Source organism: Protopterus annectens, chromosome 1.part1, assembly GCF_019279795.1.
Source record: "Protopterus annectens isolate FY-2018-M chromosome 1.part1, PAN1.0, whole genome shotgun sequence".
In the NCBI taxonomy this organism is placed as follows: domain Eukaryota; kingdom Metazoa; phylum Chordata; order Ceratodontiformes; family Protopteridae; genus Protopterus; species Protopterus annectens.
In genome coordinates, this window is record NC_056726.1 from 1,249,287,559 (window position 1) to 1,249,310,548 (window position 22,990).

General features: G+C 38.9%; 1 protein-coding gene across 1 annotated transcript in view; it reads right to left on the bottom strand.

Moving 5' to 3' along the window:
* The window catches only part of LOC122809677, a 323,847-nt gene that overhangs the window by 168,887 nt on the left and 131,970 nt on the right, over positions 1-22,990 (bottom strand). Inside the window, exon 2 of the mRNA XM_044081351.1 lies at positions 11,263-11,419. Within this exon, the coding sequence (XP_043937286.1) occupies positions 11,263-11,305 (43 nt within the window). The 5' untranslated portion in view covers positions 11,306-11,419. The remainder of the gene's footprint in view (positions 1-11,262; positions 11,420-22,990) is intronic.

Below are 22,990 nucleotides of genomic sequence, written 5' to 3' on the forward strand. Positions count from 1 at the left end.
AGGGCTGAGGTGGTGCTGTGGTATGGCCTGAAACCATGCTGGGAGTCGGATAGTAAGTTATTCTGTGAAAGGTATTGCATTAGTTGCTTGTGTACACATTTCTCCATTATTTTGGCTAGTGGGGAAAGAATGGCAATGGGTCCATAGTTGGATATGTCTGAGGAGCTACCACCTTTATGGAGTGGGATGACGTGAGAAATTTTCCAGAGGGAGGGGATTTCTGTTGATGAGGATAGATATGGGATATGCAATGGCATCTGCAGCTATTTGCAGGTACTCTGCAGGGAGGAGGTCAGCAGCGAGGGTGGCAGGTTTTAGATTTTTTAGAAGTGTTTTGATAAAACTAGTGGATATTGTTTGGAAGTCAAATTCCGGGTGATTATTAGGTAGATTAGGGATGTGGTTTATGTTAGAGGGGGTTAGTTGATTTGCTAGGGATTGGATTGTTTCAGTGAAAAAGTTATTAAAGGCGCTAGCTATTTTTTCTGGGGAGCTATGGGTGCAGTTAGCCGGGGTTGGGGTAGTGAAGTGACCTGGACAAAGTAGTTGATTTAAGCCTGCCCAGAACTTTTGAGGGTTGTTGTGGTGTTTTTGTAGGAGATTTTGGTAGAAGCTTTTTTTATCCAGTAAAATAGATTTTTTTGTATCATTCCTGAGTTGACGATATTTTAGATGGTCAAGTGGGGCTTTGGTTGTTCTCCAGCTGACCCAGGCTCTGTTTCTAGTTTTGATTTTTGCTTTGGTATCTTTTGTGAGCCATGGTGCTGTATTTGATCTAGTTTTTATTGTACGTGCTGGAGCATGGGAATCAAGGATACTTAGGAATTTAGTGTTAAAGTGATCTATTGCCTCCTCTAATGTTAGATTTTTTAGTTTTGACCAGTCAACTGTTTTTAATTCATTTTGGAATATAGCAGCATCAACGTTTTTCCTGTTTCTAAATGTTTTATATTTGGGCTGGTGAGGGTTTCCTGCCTTATGTTTTATGATATAGGTTAGACAATGGTCGCTGAGGTCATCAGGGAGAGTACCAGCTGTGTTCAGTTGGGGTTGGTTAGTAACTAGGATCCAGTCTAGAATACTTTCCTTGTTAGTTGGTTTGTTTATCCTAGTGGGAGAGGTTATGGTCTGTTTAAACCCAGATAAGTTTATAAGAGTGAGGGGGGGGTCAGAGGAGCAGGGGTGCCAGTCGGTGTTAAAATCACCAAGAACTATGGTTTCTTGGGGATAGGTAGTAGATAACCAGTAAAGGAGATCTTCTAGGGTATTTAGGTTGTTGCCTGGTGGAATGTATGCACAGACAATGTTCAACTGTTTGCTTTGGTTAATCTGTAGCTTGGTTATGAGGAGTTCCGCATTATTGAATTGGGGAAGTTGAATGGTGTCTCTATCAACGGTTAGAGTATTTTTGTAAAGGACTGCTATCCCACTTCCCTTCCTTGTAGCACAGTCTAACCGGTGAATATTGTATCCTGGAGGTAGTATCTCATTGTCAGTAGTACTGGGTTTTAGCCAGGTTTCCGTAAGATACATAATGTCTGGGGAGTGGGTTGCTAGGAGGGCGTGTAGGTTGGGAATCTTATTGTTAATACTTCTAATATTTAGGTGAAATGCTAGGAAGGAACTAGTGGGAGTATTCATGGGTAGCTTGACTGTGGGGGTTGTGGTAGGGGAGTGGAGGTTATTGGGTGTGGGTGGGCCAGGGTTGGGATGAATGTCTCCATGTGTTATAAGGTTATAGTGACAGGATATTCTGAGCTTTAGAGTTTGTTTATAAGCTTTATATAGTCTTTGTCTTTAGGATTATGTTTTGTGGCTGTACAGGGGTGGTATTTTATAGAGGGTGGTATATTCGGTGTGCAGGGGAAGGTAAAGTGTTTGGTGTTATGTGTGAAGTTGTGGGTGTCTGTTTGACCATTTGGTAGTGAATACCATGGTCAAATGTTTGTTCATAGGCAGTGAGATGGTAAAATAGAAACAGTATAGGCATTTGGGTAATTAGTATTTTTTTGCTTGTTTGCATTTTGATAGGGGGCGAGCCAAATTTTGTACAAATACAATACTATTGCCAATACACAGAAGAAAGAGAAGAGACATTTACCAACACTCATATATGAAAAGAATGGCCTCTCCTGAGTTAAATTAACTATCCTATTTAAAGTAATACAAACACTACAGATTAAACAATGCCCAAGTTATTTGTCTAATACTGCATTTGAGTGGATTAAATAATACTGACTACAAATATTAAAAATAAATATTGCACTTACTTGGACTATATTTAAGTATATATTGCACAAATAAATAACAATTAACTTATTATATGTCCAGACCCCTGGGACTAGTGCCCAAGTTCAGAAGTCTAATCACTGTTGGGTAGAAACATTAATGAATCTTGTATTTCTGCAGTGGATTCTGGGATATCTCCTGCTTGATGCCAGATGCTTAAACAGTGCATGCATAGAATGCATGTTGTCCTGCATTATTTTGGTGGCCTTTTGGATGCTTCTTGCAGAATAAAGATGTATTGATGAAAGACTGGAAACTGTTACCTTCTCTACAACCCTCACCACCCTTTGTAGCACCTTCCTTTCTGTAACTTTGCAGCTTCCAAACCACACTGTGAAGTTGCAGGTGAGGATGCTCTCTATTGCACCTCTATAGAAGGTGGAGAGAATATGAGGAGGAAGCTTAGCTTTTTTCGGCGTTCTTAAAAAGTGGAGGCATTGGTGCACTTTCTTGACCAGTTGGGCTGGTGTTTCCCGACCACGAGAGATCCTCTGATATGTATTCACCCTGGAATTTCATGCTCTTAACCCTCTCCACACGCTCACCATTGATCCTGAGCACTGGGTGGTTTGTTGTTCTTTTCCTGAACTCAACGATAATCTCTTTGGTCTTGCTTACATTCAGGTCAAGGTTGTTCTACTGGCACCAACTGATCAGAGATGCACCTCCTTTCCGTACACCATTTCATCCTCCTTTGTGATGAGTCCCATGACTGCTGTGTCATCAGCAAACCAGATAATATGGTTACACTTGTGCTTAGCATAGCAGTTGTGGATCAAAATGGTGAACAACAGTGAATCATGTGAATCACTGCATCGTGACGTTTCTGTAAAATAATATTTACTTCAAAATGCAGTAAGTCCATTTAATCATTTAACATTGAGCGACAGCTAATAGATCTGAAATGCCACATTTATCAAGTAACAGCATGACAACATGAAGAACTGCAGTTTGCAGTCGCAGAGAGGAACAGTCCTTTTACAGTGTTGAGACAGTTTCCATTTCACCAGGAGTGTCTGATCTTAAAGGTGGTGAGTGCAGAGGATGTGAGGGATGCTATCTTTCTACACTATGGGGTACAGATAGGCTTGCCCCCTTCAAAAATGCTTTTAATATAGATTCCTACAGGTTAACAACATGGGCATAGACTGAAATAAATTCAAAAGACTGAACAAGCTTGAGATTTACTGACCATCTTATATAATGTTGGACTGATGACAGTTACAAAGACAGAAAAGATATGCGATATACAATATATGTAAAGGAAAAAAATGTTAATATGGTTTGCTTTCTTTTCCATTAATGTATGTTTACCTAGCGTCTACATTATGGCATTGAACGGGCTGTTAACCGAAAGCCCTTTTATCAACAAGTATTAAGTGAACTACAAAAACCCTGAATGGCCACAAAAGTGAATTTTTTTCCCAGGGGGAAAAAATCACTTGGCCAATACAAAAATAAATAAATAATTCAAACCATATGAAGTTGGGGGCTTCACTCCCCCACATCCACCACACCCCCCTAACTAAATATACCAACTCCAAGATCACACTACAGTGGAGGAAAGGGCAATTCCCAGATGATGGCCAAGTGATTTCTTCCCCTGGGTAAAAAATGTGCTTTTGTGGCCATTCAGGGTTTTTGTACTTCGCTTAATATGTGTTGATAAAAGGGCGTTCGGTTAACAGCCCGTTCTATGCCATAATATAGACTCATTTGCCTATGTCTTAAGTGCTAATTTAAGAAAGGTGTTTAAAAACAGAATCTTAAGCAGAAATCAGATAAAATTACAAAAAACAGACACTTCCTGACCATCAAGGAACTTAATGGCCAGGATACCATGATGGAACATATGGATGTCCATGTAGTCATCCAGTCATTCTTGAAAACATGGTTGGATTAAATCAGTTTAATTGAGAGGGAGGATTGTTTCCTACAGACATAGGAGTTTTTGAGATACAGAGTTGTCATATTTCATGGAACAGCTGACACTGATTTTTAGTGAAGTCAAGTTCCCTCTCTAAGCAAACAGTTCACACCACCTAGTAGCCAGTTAATGAGATGTCAAAGACCTGACTGCTGGCAGGCTGACAACATTTTCTTGGAGTTCAAAGTCATAGTACACTGAGATGCAAGAAAACATATTTAAACATGAACAGTTAAAGCAGTCCTTTGCCTCACCTTTTCAGTTAAGATAATTTTCTCACATTTAAACTGCTTAAATAAGGGTACTGAATGCCATACATTCATTACTGTAATTATGTTACATTGAGCTAATAGCACTGTGTGTGGTCTGGTTTTCAAAAGCCATAGCTGTGACTGAGACAAGGCAGCCCACATAAACAGTGCTGCAGGAGTAAAGCAGATCACAACATGACTGGAGCTATAGGTGTGAAAATGTTCACCCTTGACATTTCAGGCAAACGTCTCCATTAAGAAGGTAAGAAGACACAGAGAAGTGGCATGGTGCTGTACAGTTCTAACTACAAGTTAAACCACAGTTCTTGTTGATTTTGTGAGAAGTTTTGTATCTTATCCATCTGCACCATATGATATGCAAGTATATTACAGAACAAGTTGCAGTATTCTACAACTGATTTCATAAGAACAGAACAGCACATGGGGAGCAATTACCTCACTGTTAGGGCCCCTGGTCCCATGAAAGATCAGATGGGCAGCTCTGTATATTTTGCAGGTGGAAAATACAAGGGTATTAAAGGAAATGTCACTGGGTACAAAAATGCAAAGGTCTTTTAATAAGTTTGATAAATTGCAGCAGCTTTCCAACAACAGTACATAAATCTTGAGGGGGTTTTTTTTGCCAAATACCAGAATTTAGTATTTTTCCACTGAAGGCAAGGTTATTTCAACTGCACTTGCATATTTATTGTTAAATGTCACTTAAAGGAAAGTGGTTTCATTAGGGTTAAGGACAATGCTCCTGAGTTTACAGCCATCTGCTTACTATATGGGTCACACAATGGAGTTATTTTTCACATATGAACAAAAGATGCCAAAACAGAGTGATCCCAAAACACAGCATTAATGAACTTGACTGATGGCAAGAGTGATAAGGACAACAGTCCTCCTTTTTTTCAATTGTTTTGTATAACTATATTGCCAATCATGGACCAAAGTTATTACAGATTCATTTACCTTTAGATCCCTCAGTCTAATGTCTATGCATGACTTCACTATGAAATATAGTGTTGAATACTTTGACCAGATGGAAGTAAGCTGTATGGTAAATAAAACTATCACAATTGTGGTCACACTCTTGAATAAATTTGAGGGTAAGCACCCAAACAATCACCTAGGACGCTACACAAGGTGGACAGGCTCAGCAGGAGCCCTGAAAATGGGTGGTCAACACAGGAAGTACTCAATCCTGGAGAACAGGTTCTGCAGAGGGCTTGCAACTTTCTCAGGTAAAAATGTATACTGCAACAGAAACCACAAGAAGACAATCCCTCAACTGGGAACTAGCTGGATACAAGGGAAGACCAGGCAGACCTTGACAAAACTGGAAAGGAGTTAACAAGAGACCTTCGTCACTTGAATATCACTTGGGAGGAAGCTAAAGAAGCAGCAGCTTATAGGACACAGTGGAGTCACCTTGTGGCCCAATGCATCATCGATGCAGGGTGAACTGAAGAAGCACATAACATCTACCACTAACACGACTCATGAGGCCAGAGATTAGGAGGTTTGGTGGGTCTGCCTAAATATGTCCCATGATGATTCCCTCCACTGCCTTGCACACTGTGATTGCAAACCTGATCAGGCTATAATTATCTGGGCATGTGGAAAGGAGGGGGGGGTCTGAACAACAGCCTGCTTCCACATATGAAAACAATGCTCACTTTTAATGCTCTATTAACAATGGGTGTAAGGTGGTGTAAAAGGCTGTAGTTAATTGTACAAATTAGGCTTCATAGCATCTTATCTGGGCCATATAGAACTGGTATCCTCAGCTGCTGTCTTTTATTGAGCTTGATAAGTTGAGGGCATTTCAATGACCAAAACTCTGTGTGTTAAAGCATGATGAGTGAGCTATTAGGAAGACAGATGACACAACTGCAATCACCAGCAAGTCAGAAAATGAATCCTGAATGAACCAGCAGTTCTGTCTTCTGCAACTGTCAACCCAAAAGTATAGAAGCAGAAAGACATAGAAATCATACTTTACGAAATGGCTGTCCTAATGGAGGTTTTGTCAATGGGTGGGAATGCATTAGTGTTTGGGGTAAGAATGAGATACAATCACCATAGGATCATTCTTAAGCTAGGTAAGTTCCTATGGATCAATATATAAACTGTGTATCCCACTAGCCATAGATGAGAAATCGGACCTGTACCAATCCACTGCAACAAAATTCCTCAGAGCTAGCAGGGTAGTTGGGATTATCCTTAAAAATCACTATGGATCCAGCAAAGGAACCATGACATATTTTGCTGAGGAATGTATTTGCATAATATCACAACTGAAGACTGATGCTATGCAAAAGCAAATAATGTTGGATCCCATGGAAAAGCCCCAACAAAATGCTTATGTGCATAAGGGCTGACATGAGTGTGAGGATTTCAGCGAGCATGGTGGCCTCGTTGATGACATAAAGCCCCAAAAATGTGCCTCATTCTCTAGGAAAATTAGTAAAGTTTTGATTCCTTATCTGAAGATATTCTGTTAAGGCTCAAAAGCTGATAAACAAGGACCTTCCAATGCTGCATTTATTCATTTGACTTTGTTAACTGGTCAACTGAATGCTCCAAATACCAATTTCAGCTATGACCTGGAGACAAAACGGCAGTTAAAACAACATTTGCAAAACAAATAAGCTTTTGAATTACATCTCCAGCCACCATTTACATTCAAATTACATTATAACCAACATTTGCAGCTTAGCAACTATAGTTGTGCTTTAACGTGAATGTTTGCACAAGTCACTGCATTCTGCACTTGCCCTAAATCAGTTCAGTAACTACTATAGTTGTGCTTTAACGTGAATGTTTGCACAAGTCACTGCACTCTGCACTTGCACTAAATCAGTTCAGTAACTACTATAGTTGTACTTTTACATAAAATGTCATTTACAAAACTCACTACATTATACATAAGAATATTAACATTATTTACTTACTTACACTGGTTACATAGCTGCTTCTGTGCACCTTTATGGCTGCACACTGCTGAGTACAGTGAGATTTTTACTGAGATAGCTGAGGCACTAAATACCTAGAACTAACCTGGCAACTAGCTCCCTATAACAAGTGAACTTACATTTGCTAGGGAGGTGCAGAACAACTACTTTGCCAGCTTTTTGTATTTTGTTTGGTACAATATTTCATGCTAAAGGGACAGTTTTATGGAAACTTCTTTCTACTATTAACCTAGTATACAGGGGTCTTTGTCCGTGTTAGGAGTCTTCACTTCTTAGTTTACACTTGGGGGGCTTTGTACTGGTATTTTTTAAAGTTGGGCAACAGCTCTTGTTTAATATCTTGTAGCTTACAATATTCAGTAAAAATCTGCTTTTGATTCTATTTGGTTTTTCTGCATGGTATCACAGTGATAAATGAATGAACCAAGTAACTTATTATTGGCTGTTTGAAAGGTAACCACACTTTGTTGGAAATTCAGAGAAACACTAGAGTGTGAACTACCACTAGTCTAAGGCCTACAATTTCATATATGGACAAAAATCCTCTTATAACTGTTTATTTAATGTAGTGAGTGATTTATGTCCTATTGTAAGGAGGATATCAGCTGCATAAAATGTGCAATACAAATGCTCCCTTAGCTCTTCAGCAAAGAGCAAACAAAAGCAGTATGGCTTACATTGCAGTACGCTAAATGATTCCTATAGCAGACCAACATTCCCCCAGCTATTTTAATGAACAGAGGGAAAAAAGAAAAAAAAATATGCCGATATGAAAAAATAATAAAGAAGTGCACTTTTGCACTTCTCGATCATGCCTGTCCAGGCAAGTGCCCCCTTCACCCTACACTTGCTATGTTACTCCTACTTTTGTTTGTACACCCTCTCTTTCTGAAATTATGTTGTTAATGTGTATTACACACTACAAATGTGTTGAAATCACCAAACTGCTTCTTGGGTGAACCCGGTTTTGTCTAGCTGCTATAAGTAGCAGCTGGTGGACCAGACCATTTTTCATAGTGCTACAGGTTTGGCTAAGGCATACAGTGCTGTTAGTGGACTGTAGCTAGGATGGAATCCACACTGTCTCTGAGTAAGTCTGACATACATTTGAATTTATTCTAATATTTGTCTGTAGATCAGCTTTTCCAGAATTCTGGATAAAGGACTGGAGTTGTCTCATGTACTGTATGCCTCAATAACTATGAACTATGACTTGGCAACAAATACCCCTTTCAGAACCCACCACTGTATAGCACTAAAAGCCCAAATTGGCTAGAACTACCCCATCAACTAACTTATACACAGCTCCTTACCACCTTTAAAATTACCCAGCATCCATCTGCTTGTCCAGTACTAAAAACCACTGTACACAATTATGTTTCCACTTGGTCATTATGATACAATAACCATAAACTTCTCTCTGTCCACAAACATCTCAAATTTGCTGGGCATGGTCTGTACTCATACAAAGTTGCTAAGGTCTGGAACTCCTTATTTATATACATTTGGTCAATACCTTCCTTCCAGTCTTTTAAAACCATTCTGAAAGACTTCTTAGCAACAATCTGGCTCTATTCTGGCTCAATCCCCAGGATGAACTATATCTCTAAATATGAAGACGTCCCTGTCCATACCTCACACCTCCTTAACCCCTCCACTCTCATCCTAACTTCAGTTTCTCTCACCTGACTCTACTTAAATTTAACATAACCCTGTTTTTTCCATTCACTTCATACTGAAATTTGTGTTTGTATTACACTAACTTGCCTTTAATTTCTCTAAACTAGCTAAACTTTCTCTAAATATTAAACCATTGTCATACAAATTGTATCTATATTTAACCAATGTTGAGACATTATGTCTAATTGAGTATAAGTATTTAAAATGTAGACGTTTTTGAATTATTTTTGAAGACTACAAAATGATTATTCTTAAAATGTTTTTGTAATACTTTCGAGCTTTTCTTCCCAAGCCTCCGTTGAAAATGAGCACATACTTGGCTGGACTTTCCCTGTAATCAAATTTCAATAAAAAATAAACTGGCCAGCTACCAGTGACTGAGGTGGGAATAGCAACTTTTGGGAGGGGTAGTATCAATAAGTATGTAAAACTGGGGGGAATGGATTTGATAGTGAGGCAAGACCGAATCTATGCTACAATGGGCAGTTACACTGGCACTACCTACTCTTAGCAATTTGGGGTATAATATGTAGATATCTGTGTTGTAATGAGAGTCTGTTTTATCTGTTAGTTCATAAATGCCTTTCTTGCTTTAGGTTTTAACATAGAAGTGAGGAAATGTTTCTTCTAACGGGGTTTGTGAGGTAGGCAAAGGAATGCTGTTAAAGCACTTTGGTAAAGGAGAGATTATCCTGTCTTTCCGCTTATTACCATTTTTATGATCACCTGTGCACTGATTTCAACTTCTGGAAATATTTTATCAGTACTTGTGTTTCTAATAGCTTTGTTAATGTTAACACAATACATAGGTATTCTAAACAGGCCACCTAGCTACTGTAACTGAAGTTTGTTAAATGCTTCAGTTAAGGCCGATAATAATGAAATAAATCACTGTCTAACAGAAAAGACAACACCAGTGATCATGTCAACCAGTACATACAGCCTGAGAAGGAAGAAAAGCAACACAAGCTTCAGTCATATAGACTACAGCTAACATCAACTAACATCCTATGAATAGCATGCACTGCAGCACTGCAATTTTGCCCCCCACTGGGGAGGGGGTGACCATAAAAAGACAGTCTGCCCAGTACCTCTGTCCCCTTCAAACTGAACTAGTGACTGTGCAGCTGTAATAAGTTCTCTGCTAAGAACCAAGCAGTCCATTCAGATTCCAGCACTGCAATGCTGGTACTCATCAATGAAGAACATAAACTAAAGACTTTGAATCAATGCGTTGGAGGAGCAGAAAGCAACCTAGTCCTACCTGTAGAACCACTCGAGTGAATTACCCTCCATTCAGGATAACTGAAGTATTTTAGACTATGCTGAATTATGCAGTATGCAGTTATATTTGGTAAAATCATCTCAGCTCTACTATGAATATTAAGACCACTCAGTTTATTGTTTTGCTTTTGAAACCTGCTAGCTTCAGAAACCTAACCAAAAAATACTGGAGCACAATTGCCAAGGCAGCAATGAAACTGGTTAATAGGGAATGATGCTCATGTACTACACTTCCAGGAAATCAGGTGTACATCATTGCATGCTGTTGCTTCTCATAAGTTGAAATTGCAATACAATATACATGGTACAAAGAACACTGCCCAGAATAAAAGAGAAGTGGACACATGTTGATAATGCAGTGAGTGCTGTAGCTCAGACAGATTAGGTGCAATGCATCACTGCTCGGTCTTTTAACTAACCTTAATTTTTTATACCAGTCTTCCTTTCCAACAAAGTGAAATATACAGCAAAAGAGACCTACGTTTTGCATGTCATTTTTTTTATCAAATAACTATTAAGAAAAAATAGATTACTCAAATATGTTGAATTACAGGTGGTGCAGGGGGCGCTGCTCGGCTGGGGTGCCTTCAGTGCAGAGTCTGCATGTCCTCCCTGTGTTCGTGTTGGTTTCCTCAAGGTGCTCCAGTTTCCTCCCACATTCCAAAGACAAACGTCTGAAGCATTTCTTCCCTGGTCTCCACTGAAAATGGGCACCGTCCCAGTCGGACTTTCCCAGTAAATAAATGTTAAATAAATAAATAAAAATTTCAGATAATTACACTTCATAAAAGTTAATCTTAACAGCTTAAAATGTTAGACCAACATACAAACTTTAATTATAAAATACCTGATATTTGGCTGCATTTCTCTGTAGAAGGGGATTCAACCATCTTTTCTGACTGCTTTTCAGTGCTGTCACCCTTCAGATTTTTCTCATGGGTGACAGATGGACTACATCCTTCTGTTGCTTCTTGCTGTGGATCAGAATGGTTCGATTTTCCTGCCTATTTGAATTACAACAAAGAAAGTTGGCTAAAAGAAATTTTGTAACAAATGCACCTCCATTACTGACAGCCCACAACTTAAGAGCGACTAAAGCCACAATTGTGTGCCTTCTGGACTTCACAGTCAGGTATTCAAACTCTGACATCAGGAAAGCAGAACATTTATTCTAGTAGCATTCTGTTACAAAAGGTTATTTAAAAAGTAGTGTAGTTAATACAAAAAAGCACAAGTAAATGTGCACCAAATAAGCCAAAGCATATGCAACAACTGTAACAAAGAACAAATTAAAACTGAAGGAAAAAATACAAAGCGCCAAATTAAATGTCATCTTTTTGTTGTACTTTATTTCTCAGTCACCTCAAAATTATTATTAGACAAGTGAGGAGGAGTGTTAAAAGGGAATTCATTCCCTCTATTGAAAGTCTGGTTGTCAGGATCTTGCTTCAAGCCTTATGCAGGATCAAGACTTTTTACCTATAATCCCATAATCTCAATGAACAGTCCAATGTGCAATAACAAAATAGTTGTCTGGTCACAAAGCAAAATACTACAACGCAGTGAAGACTGCAACAATAGAAACAGAATAAGCAGTTTAATCAAAAAATATTAACATACTCCGAAACTGGTAAACTGAAATGGGAATATGAAACACATACTTTAGAATTTATTATGAAGATATACCTGAAAGATCACCTGTCAGAAGCCAGAGATAGAAGAAAAGTAACAGCCTAAACAGTACAAGCTTCTTGGTAAATCAAAAGCAGTGTGTCTGTCTATCACTGCTCATAGTACACTAAGAGAAACACCTGAATACTTCTGTAATCAAAGAAATATGAAGTACAGAAAACCAAGGCTGGTGGGTCACTATACCAGGGTGCACAGTCCACAATAACCAAAAGCATGAGAGTGGCTCTATACATACAAAGCAAATTAAGAACTATGTTATGAGTTAACAAAAACAGGTGAAGTAAGAAAGCATCTGCACTCTGGAAACAAGGGGGGCAACAGAGCAGGAGTAATTTAAATCCCTCAAAATAAACAAAAGGAGGCAAAACATAAAGAAGCGCTGTGCTGAAGTACCACCGGAAAACAGGGATCAAGGAAAGAACAAAAGGAGGGAGATTTAAGGCTTCCCATAGAGCTGTCTAACCCCCCCCCCCTTTTTATTTATTCTCTCTTATCAGAACTTTTCACTGCATGTGAGCTATCAAATAGGATAATTCACTGACTCCTGACTTCAGTATTAAAACTTTCAATACGGGCTATATTTACGTCACTCACCCCTTAATGATTTATAAATAGATATATCTTATAATACAATTACTTTTTTAACAATCCAAAAGCCTTAAAGACAAAAAAAAAAGAAAAGAAGAGAGGGATAATATGAGTGAAACTGAGTTGTCATTCTGGGCAAACACCGGAATCACTTCTGAAAGGAATTCACTGACTGGTCTGGAGGGCATCATGCTGAAAATGGGTAATATGACAAAGCTTGTAGCTCAAGTTTGAATTGAAAACAATATCATCTAAAAATAAAGCAAACACTGAAAACTGGCTGGATATTTTTTATTTTTGTAAGAAACGTCCTTTTACTCCAGGTTATATATCATCAAGAAGTTCAGTTCACTATATCAGAATAGCAGGCCACCATTAGGCCATTACAAGCTAAAATAGAATGCATTAAGAATCATTAATGAAGGAAAAAAAACTTAAGACTAGCAAGGTTAAAGCAGGGCTAGGAGGAACTGATATACTTGACTAAGTCAGAGTCCCTTTGAATATCAGCCTACATCATGTCAGTCTAGATAACTACTATAAAGAAAGTTTGCACAGAGCTTTGAAATCAACTTCACCGCTCCCATCCCTCCTAAGACTGTTTACCTTGAAACTTGTTAACCTTCAGGAGAAAATACACCTTTTGGAAGTAGAAATAGAGGGAAAACCTTTCCAAATATTGAACTTCTCATTGAGTCTGTATCAGGATTTCTCTCAAGTATTCGCAGTACAGGGAAAAGCTTTTACAGAAGCCTTACAGTTGATAAAAATATGGAATTTCTAAGATCTACCAAGCACAAGTAAATGTGCACGAAATAAGCCAAAGCATATGCAACAATTGTAACAAAGAACAAATTAAAATTGAAGGAAAAAATACAAAGCACCAAATTAAATGTCATCTTTTTGTTGTACTTTATTTCGGAGTCCCCTCAAAACAAATTATTATTAGACAAGTGATATTTCCAAAGCTGCAATGGGCACCCCAAGACAGAACCTGTAATTTGAAACAGTGGACAAATTTACAGATGCAACTCTCTTCAGCTCTTGTTAAATATGCAGCACATCGAAAGCCCAAAACTAAAACTCACCCTTGTCAGTCCTAATTCAAGTGATGAGATTCTCAGGTAACAGATATTCAAAATATCTTCCAAGGAAAGATTCATTGAAAAAAGAAGTTAGGTCTTGCCATAATGTTCCATCTGTGCTGTTGATCTTCACATATCCTTGACAGTGAGTTCAGTTCTGAATCTCAGAACTGACTCGGCCGTTATTCCAGCTTGCGCCTTCCAAAACTTCTCGAGCTAAGCTCTACCCACAATGCTTCTCAGCAAATTACCTCAGATCAAGTTTGCATAAAACAGTGACAGACAAGAAATAAAGGAACAGAGACCTTATCTGAATCTCCTAATGAAGTCCAATGCCATAAAGTGATCTGACCCACCAAGAAATCCGAGGACTGGGGAAGGGGGGTGGGTATGTCAAGGATATGTGAAGACTGACAACACAGATGGAGCATTAATGGTAAGACATAACTTCTTTATTTGATGTTGCCAATCTTCACATAATCCTTGACAATGGGACACAGTCCCCAGCTACCTGAATCATGGGAGGTCTCACTGAAGAATATTCCTGAGTACCATTGAGTCAAACTATGCTTGTCCCCTGTCACTTTTGTGTTGGTACACAAATAAACGAGTCTTCGTCGGTTCTGTTTAAGTAGCTTTATTCTATACAAACACATCACTGTAGAGGCTTACTGACTATGATTAACTTATATACAAACTAACTACTGTGATCATACATGCTCACTCACTGGCTGTTTCTACAAAATGGCACTAGGGATTGCACATGTCTGGAATTTATACATGCACGCACTGCCTCACATGGTTCTTAAACACATAGCACACACACATTACACTCTATACTACGCTTAGAAACTTGGACAGCCTCTGCAAAATGGTTGACCTGTAGAATGTTCCAATTACTCTCTGGAACAGAATCAGACTTTTGAACACATTCTGGTCTGGAAACAATGTCTGATTCATTCTTTTATTTAGAGTTTGCATCACAGATACAATGTTGTGATTGCAAAGACGATGATTCTGGTACAGGAAGAAGATGTCTGCGATTCTTCCTATACTCCACACCTTTGGAGATTACCAAGTAGGATCTCGGCTTAGCAGAGATGCCTGTAATCTGTCTTACTCAATCAAAACCTTTCATTGTGTGAATTTGCACCGTTTTTCCTTCCCTCAGTGAATGAAGTAATCTGCTCGATCTGTCGTAATTAGATTTCTAGATATTACACTTCTTCAACAATTGAGCCTTGATGGTTTTATTGTTATTAGACTTAGGTTGTAACAAATTTGATGAAATAGGTAGCATAGTTCTAGTTTGAAGAGATGAAGAAAGTAGACAGGAGCATAAGGAGACATGACACATGGCAAAGAAAGAGGTGGCGAAGGCTAAGGATAAGGCATATGGAGAGTTGCATACAATGTTGGACACTAAAGAGGGAGAAAAGGACCTATACTGATTGGCTAGACAGAGGGACCAAGCTTGAAAAGATGTGCATCAGGTAAGGGTAATAAAGGATAGTGAGGGAAACATACTCACAAGTGAGGAGAGTGTGTCGAGCAGACAGAAAGAGTACTTTGAGGGGCTGATGAATGAAGAAAATGAGAGAGAGAGAGAAGGTTGGATGATGTGGGGATAGTGAATCAGGAAGTGAAACAGATTAGCAAGGAGGAAGTAAGGACAGCTATGAAGAATGGAAAGGCTGTTGGCCCAGGAAGCTAGGTTAAGAAGGGAGATGATGATCAGTGATCAACAGTATGGTTTCATGCCAGGAAAGAGCATTACAAATGCAATGTTTGCTCTGAGAGTGTTGATGGAGAAATATAGAGAAGGTCAGAAGGAGTTACATTGTGTCTTTGTGGACTTAGAGAAAGCATATGACGGTGCCTAGAGAGGAGTTGTGGTACTGTATGAGGAAGTCAGGAGTGGCAGAGAAGTATGTAAGAGTGGTACAGGATATGTACGAGGGTAGTGTGACAGTGGTGAGGTCTGCAGTGGGAGTGACAGATGCGTTTAAGGTGAGGTGGATTACATCAAGGATCAGCTCTGAGCCCTTTGTTATTTGCAATGGTGATGGACAGGTTGACAGACAAGATCAGACAGGAGGTCCTGTGGACTATGATGTTTGCAGATGACACTGTGATCTGTAGTGAGAGTAGGGACCAGGTTGAGGAGACCGTGGAGAGGTGGAGATATGCACTAGAAAGGAGAGGAATGAAGGTCAGCAGGACTAAGACAGAATATGTGTGTATGAATGAGAGGAGGACAGAGGAATGGTGAGGATGCAGGGAGTAGAGTTGGCAAAGGTGGATGAGTTTAAGTACTTGGGAGAGTAATGGTGAGTGTGGAAGAGAGGTGAAGAAGAGAGTACAGGCAGGGTGGAATGGGTGGAAAAGAGTGTCAGGAGTGATTTGTGCCAGATGGGTACCAGTAAGAGTGAAAGGGAAGGTCTACAAGAGGGTAGTGAGACCAGCTGTTATATGGATTGGAGACGGTGGCATTGACAAAAAGGCAAGAGTCAGAGCTGGACGTGGCAGAGTTAAAGATGTTAAGATTCACAATGGGTGTGACTAGGATGGACAGGATTAGGAATCAGTATATTAAAGGGTCTGCTCAGGTTGGACGGTTTGGAGACAAAGACAGACAGGCGAATTGCGTTGGTTTGGACATGTGCTGAGCAGAGATGCTGGGTATATTGAGAAAAGGATGTTAAGGATGGAGCTGCCAGGTAAGAGGAAAAGAGGAAGGCCTAAGATTAGGTTTATGGATGTGTTGAGAGAGGACATGCAGGTGGTTGGTGTGACAGAGCAAGATGCAGAGGACAGGAAGAAATGGAAACAGATGATCCGCTGTGGTGACCCCTAACAGGAAAAGCCGAAAGAGAAGAAGAAGAAGTTCTAGTTTGTCTGGAAAGTAGTCTTTGAGCAGGTGAGCCAAGACTATCATCATAAAGTATGTTTCTGAGATTAAGTAAATTCAAGAATACATCTGTATTGTCATGCTTTGACCTTGCAAGTAATTGCTTTGAACTCTGTACTGCTCATTCAGCTAGACCACTGGATTGAGGATATTCAGGACTACTAGTGACATGGACAAAGTCCCACTTTCTTGCAAATTTCTGAAACAACTGGCTAGCAAATTGAGCACCACTGTCAAAATAATGTTTGTGTGGACTACCATGAACTGAGAAATGACATTTTACTTAGTGATAACAGCTGTTGGAAGCTAAGTTTGGTAGCAGATGAATTTCAAACCAATTTGAGTAAGAGTCTACCAAAATCAGAGTGTTGATTGTTCCACTCAGGTATCAGTTGCTACAGTAAACCAAGGTAATTCAGGTACTGGATTCAGTTGAAGTGGTTTTCTTTGCAAATGCACTCTGGTGCTATTACATACTGAATAAGAAGAAAGAACTCTATCAATGTCTTTTGATAATGAAGGCCAAAATACTAGTTCTCTTGCCCTTCTCTTAGTGGATAATAAACTTGGGTGACAACAATGCAAAATTCGAATATATTCTTGTTCTAAGGAAGCATGGACAATAATTTTAGGACCTTTGAAAATAATGTCATCTTCCATCAACAATTCAAGGAATTCAGGAAAATACGATTGCACTTCAGGTGATGTACTAGACTGCTTTGACGACCATCCGACACTGATGTTGTGATTAAGTTTTTGTGAAATTGTATCAGTTGTAGTGTGATCTCTCAACTCATGAAGCCTAGTGGTGGAAAAAATTACGCACAGACATTACATCAGAGCCAAAAGTTTCAGCAGCAAGCTGTTCTGTTGTACTTCTAGGCAATCTGAATAGGATATTAGCGAGACAAAGCAATTTATCTTTAGTGTAAACCATTTTGAAATTGTACTTTTGCAATTTGAGCATCATTCTTTGTAATCTCATTGGAGTGGAATGCATAGGCCTCTTTAGAATTTTACAGGCTAATGATCAGTTTCAATCTGAACAGTTCAACCATAAATATAATTGTGAAATTTGGAACATGTGTAAACCATCGCCAAAAGCTCTTTCTCAATTTGAGCATAATGCATCTCAGTTTGAGTAAGTGTCCTAGATGCATAGGATACTGGTCTGCACTCTTGAAGAATAACTGCACCTAGACCAAATTTTGAAGCATCACAGGAAAGAACAACTGGTTTATTCACATCATAGTACCTTAACGTAGGCGTGATGGCAATTTTCTTAAGGTCATCTAATGCCATTTGATGATGCTGCAACCATGACCATACAACATGTTTGCATGTTAGCGCTCTCAAAGGTGCTGTCAACTCATTGAAATCTGGTATAGACGCCTAAATAATTGACCATGCCCAGAAAATGCTGTAAACTTTGCACATTATCTAGTGCTGACATCTCTAAAAATAGCTGTTGTTTGGTAGGGTCAGGTCTTAAGCCTGTACCTGTAAACAAATGTCCAGCATAGGTTACTTCTGGAAGTCTGAATTTGCACTTCAGAGGATTGAACTTCAAATTGACTTCATGTGCTCTGTCTAGAACTTTCTTGAGATTTCTGTCAAGCTCTGCTTCTCCATTGCCTCCAACTAACAGATCTTCTACTATTATGGCACAAGGATATCCTGAAAAATGTTGTTCCATTGCACGCTGAAAGACGGCACTTGCAGAATTTATTCCAAATGGCATCCTTAGGAATCTGTATCTGCCAAACAGAATACCAAAAGTAGTTAGAAATGAGGATTTGTGATCAAGCATCACTTGCCAAAATGAACTCTTTGCATCCAAAACAGAAAAATAAAGTGGCATTAGGTATCCCAGCTGCAACTTCCTCAACTGTACGCATTGGATGATATGGCCTTTTTAATACTTTGTTCAAACTTCTAGGATCAATGCACATTCTGATTTCATCTGAGCCCTTCTGATGAGCAGCTACAATGGATGACACCCATTCAGTTGGTTCTGTGACTGAACAAATCACACCTTGCTGCACCATCTTGTCCAAATGAGCTTTGACATTATTTTGCATTGCTAATGGAACTTTTCTTGCTGGTCCGACTACTGGAGTGACTTCAAGATACAACTTCATGGAATACGTAACTGGAAGCTTGCCCAACTTATCGAAAACATCAGCATACTCTAAGAAAATGGCTTCGGAAAAACTTGAACTTAGAACTGCACTCACATGATGAACTTCTTTGGCAAAAGAAAGCAGATTCATTCTCAAACTGTCTTTGAGATCTAGTAAAGATTGCACTGGTCATTGGACTATGTAGAACAATAAGTTGTAACAGTTCTCTGCCAAATAACATGAAAGTATTACTGAACCTTTGGTTTGAATTTCTTCACCTCCATACGCAACAAGTCTCGCACTGCTAGTCACATTGAGTTGTTCCTTAGTTTTCACTTTTACAAATGTGTCTGCTGATATAACATTACACTTTGAACCAGTGTCTGCTTTGATCTCTGTGGATTTTCCATTGATCCGAACCATACAAAACACTCCTTGTTAACTTACTTCCTTTACTGCATCAACTCTTTCTCCAATTACTGAGATACCATCCACCTAGAATGCTGACTGTTTCAGCTTTACTTGATCAACTTGCTTCTTTGTGCGACCTTTCTTTACAACTGAGTGAGGCTTACTTGATTTGCAAAACATCTGGAAATGGTTCCATTTCTTACACTTATGGCACTGCTGACCATATGCTAAACATTTCTCTCCTTTAGACTCATGATTTGCACCACAATTGTCACAGTTATCAATAAAGCTAGACTTGGGTTTTGCTGACTCACATTTGTGTTGCACTGAACTAGCGGTGAAGCTTGCATTTTTTCTGGAATTTTCTGGAAATCTTCATACCTTCTTTGGAAACCATGTGGCTGCCTTTTGCTTAGGGTTGTTTCTGCTTGCCACATGTTGCATACTATCTACATGTGCTCTGGAGCTTACTGAAACCATACTTTTGTCACTCGCAAGCATGTTCTTATGTCTTTCTGTCATCTCAAGGATCTGACAAATCTCTATTGCTTTGCTTAATGTCAAATCACTGTCACGAAGTAAAGTCTTTCTCACTGCAGCATTATTAATACCACACACGTCTGTCCTTTATCAGCTCATCTTTCAAATCACCAAACTGAAACATTTTAGTTTTGTTTCTCAAGTCAGTTATATAAGCTGCAAACATTTCCCCTGGTTTCTGATCTCTTGTGTAACACACATGCCTCTCTAATGTAATGTTCATCTGGGGTTACACATTTCTCTGAACTTGCGCTTCAAACACTCAGGGTCTTCCCTTGATTCAGCTTGCACAACAATATGGCGGTCTGTACCTTCACCTTCATACACTGCTGGTGCATATACAAATGAATGTTCTCTTTCTATGGCATCTGAGCCTGCTAGATTTAGCAAAATAAATACCTTGGTGCACACCTCTTTATCTGCATAAGCTGCTTGTATGAAAATATCATACTCTTGTTCAAATAGTCCTCAGTTCTCTGCAATATTCTGATCAAATACAAGTGGTTGAGGTTTTTGAAATCCGTCTTCCATATTAACACATACCAGCAAAGGGTCTGCAAATACATACAAATACACACACACACACACACACACACACACACACACACACACACACACACACACATGTGCATAAGTAATTAGCATAAACACAATTTGTTCAATGATTTTGTGCTCTGTACTTATACTTTCTCTCCTTCAGCTTACTGGAATTGTATGAATGAACAACCTCGTGGTACTTTCAAACTGGACTTTGCAAAATAAACTTCTCAGGTTTCTCGATGCTTTAAGCACTTTCTGAAATAGCTATTCAATTTCTCAATGCTTTACTGTACTTTGCAAAATAGCTTTTTTTAGATTTCTCGATGTTTTACTGTGTTTGCGAAACAGCTTTTGAGATTTCTCGATGCTTTACTGTGCTTTACGAAATAGTTTTTAGCGCTTCTTCGGAATTGGTAAAGGGGAAAAATGCTAAAGTCATTGATCATCACTCGCTATGGTTGCAGAATCGATAAAGGCAGAAATGCTAAAATCATTTGCTTCGAAATTGTTAAAGGCGAAAATGCTAAAGTAGTCGCTTGGAACTTTATCGATAAAGGTAGGAATGCTACATTCTTGCACCATCATTTGTCAAAGTCATCACTTTAAGAAACATTCAAGAACTTTACGATGCAACTGAGCAATTCACGAGCACTGTAATATGTTGTAATCTTTTGTAAGAAACACCCTTTTTTATCAATGCAGGAAACATATAAAGCAACTGTACAATGCAAATAAATCGACTTCTGTTGCCCAAATTCAATATCTTTTGAAGTATCTGCTCTTTGCAAATGACTAAATGCAATTCACTGAAATGTCCCCAAAATGGTATAACTTTGCTAGGCAACTCTTTACAGTACAAAAAGCACTCTGTAATAGCGGCACTCTGCGAATAGACATACCCAGTACAAGAACTTTTCTTCAAATAACCTTGCTTTGACTGGATTACATGAGATAGTTGCACTTTGCACATAGTGAACTTGCTTGGTGAACTTAGTGAACTCTTTGAAATACATGCACAGAAATAAGCACATACTTTAAGCACTTCTACACACTCTGAGATACTTTGAATAACTTTAATTACGCCCTTGATACAATACAAAATTGTAGTTTTGCCCAAACGCAAGCAGTTGCCTTGCTTTATTTTTTCTTACTGTGCTTTTTTTCTTTATTCTATTCTTTTTCTCATTTAAGCCCTTTTTTATGTCCAACGTGCTTTCTTTGTGCTCATTTTACCCTAAACATGCCCAGTTCTGCCTTAAACATACTCATTCTGCCTTAAAGATGCTCATTTTGTCTTAAAGATACTGGTTTCATACTTTAAAGTCAATCACCTTGTCAAATGCTTTTATCTTAAACATTTTCTTTAATTAATAAGATTTTTGTACTTTCTGCTTGCCTGATAATGCAGTTTGTGCCCTTGTAATGCCCTTTCTTGCCTTTTTGCATCAAGCAAATAATTCACATTATTTTTCATTACCTTTGATTCTTTCTGGTTGTTTTTGTACCGTTTTCTCTCGGTTTTACCTTCGCTGTCGTCTTTACATCTCATGGCTTTAAATGTTCTTCTCTTTTCCATTCCAGTTCTGACACCATGTTGCTTTTGTGTTGCTACATGAATAAACGAGTCTTCGTCAGTTCTGTTTAAGTAGCTTTATTCTATACAAACATATCACTGTAAAGGCTTACTGACTATGACCAAGTAACTTGTATACAAACTAACTTCTGCGATCATACATGCTCACTCACTGTCTACTCTACAAAATGGCACTAGGGATTGCACATATCTGGAATTTATACATGCGCGCACAGCCTTGCATGCTTCTTAAAGACATAGCACACACACACACACATTACACTCTGATCTACATCCCCGAGAGACCAGATTCAACTTGTAATGAGTAATAAATGTATGTGGAGATGCCCAAGTAGCTGCTGCACAAATATAGTCTACAGAAACTCTAGAGTGAAAGACTGCAGATGCGGCTACTGCTCTGGTGGAATGTGCCTTAACAGGCCTTTGTAGTGGCAAATTCTTCTTTTCATAAACAAAAGTAATACAGTCCTTTAGCCACCTAGCCAGGGTGACTTTAGAAACCAGTTTCCCCATAGCCACTGAGGAAAAGGAAACAAACAACTGATGTGATTTTCTGAATTATTTTGTTCTGTGCAGGTAGAAACAAAGTTCTCTGTGTACAGTCAATAATTGTAGGTGGTTTTCACCTTTGTTAGAAAAATTGGGAAAGAAGACTGGGAGTTGAATAGTTTGGTTAAGGTTGTTTTTGGATACTATTTCTGGTAAAAAAAGAAGGATTTGTTCTCAATGAGACCCTGTCTTTATGAAATATCAGATAAGGAGGTTTGCAAGATAAGGCATGTATCTCCAATATTCTCCTAGCGGAGGTAATGGCTACCAGGAATAAGGTTTTCCATGACAAGAACTTTAGATCACACTTGGTAGAAGGTTCAAAGGGGGGATAGACTAGAGATTGGAGTAATAAATTCAAGTCCCAAGGTGCAGAGGGTTCCTTGTATAGAGATCTGAGCATCACGGATCCTTTCAGAAAGGCTTTACAAAGCTTGTGGGACATTAGGGATATACCATTTAGACCATAACAGAAATTAGAGATTGCAGCTAAATGCACGCACATGGTCGATGCTTTGGCTCCTGCTTCAAAAAGCAATGTC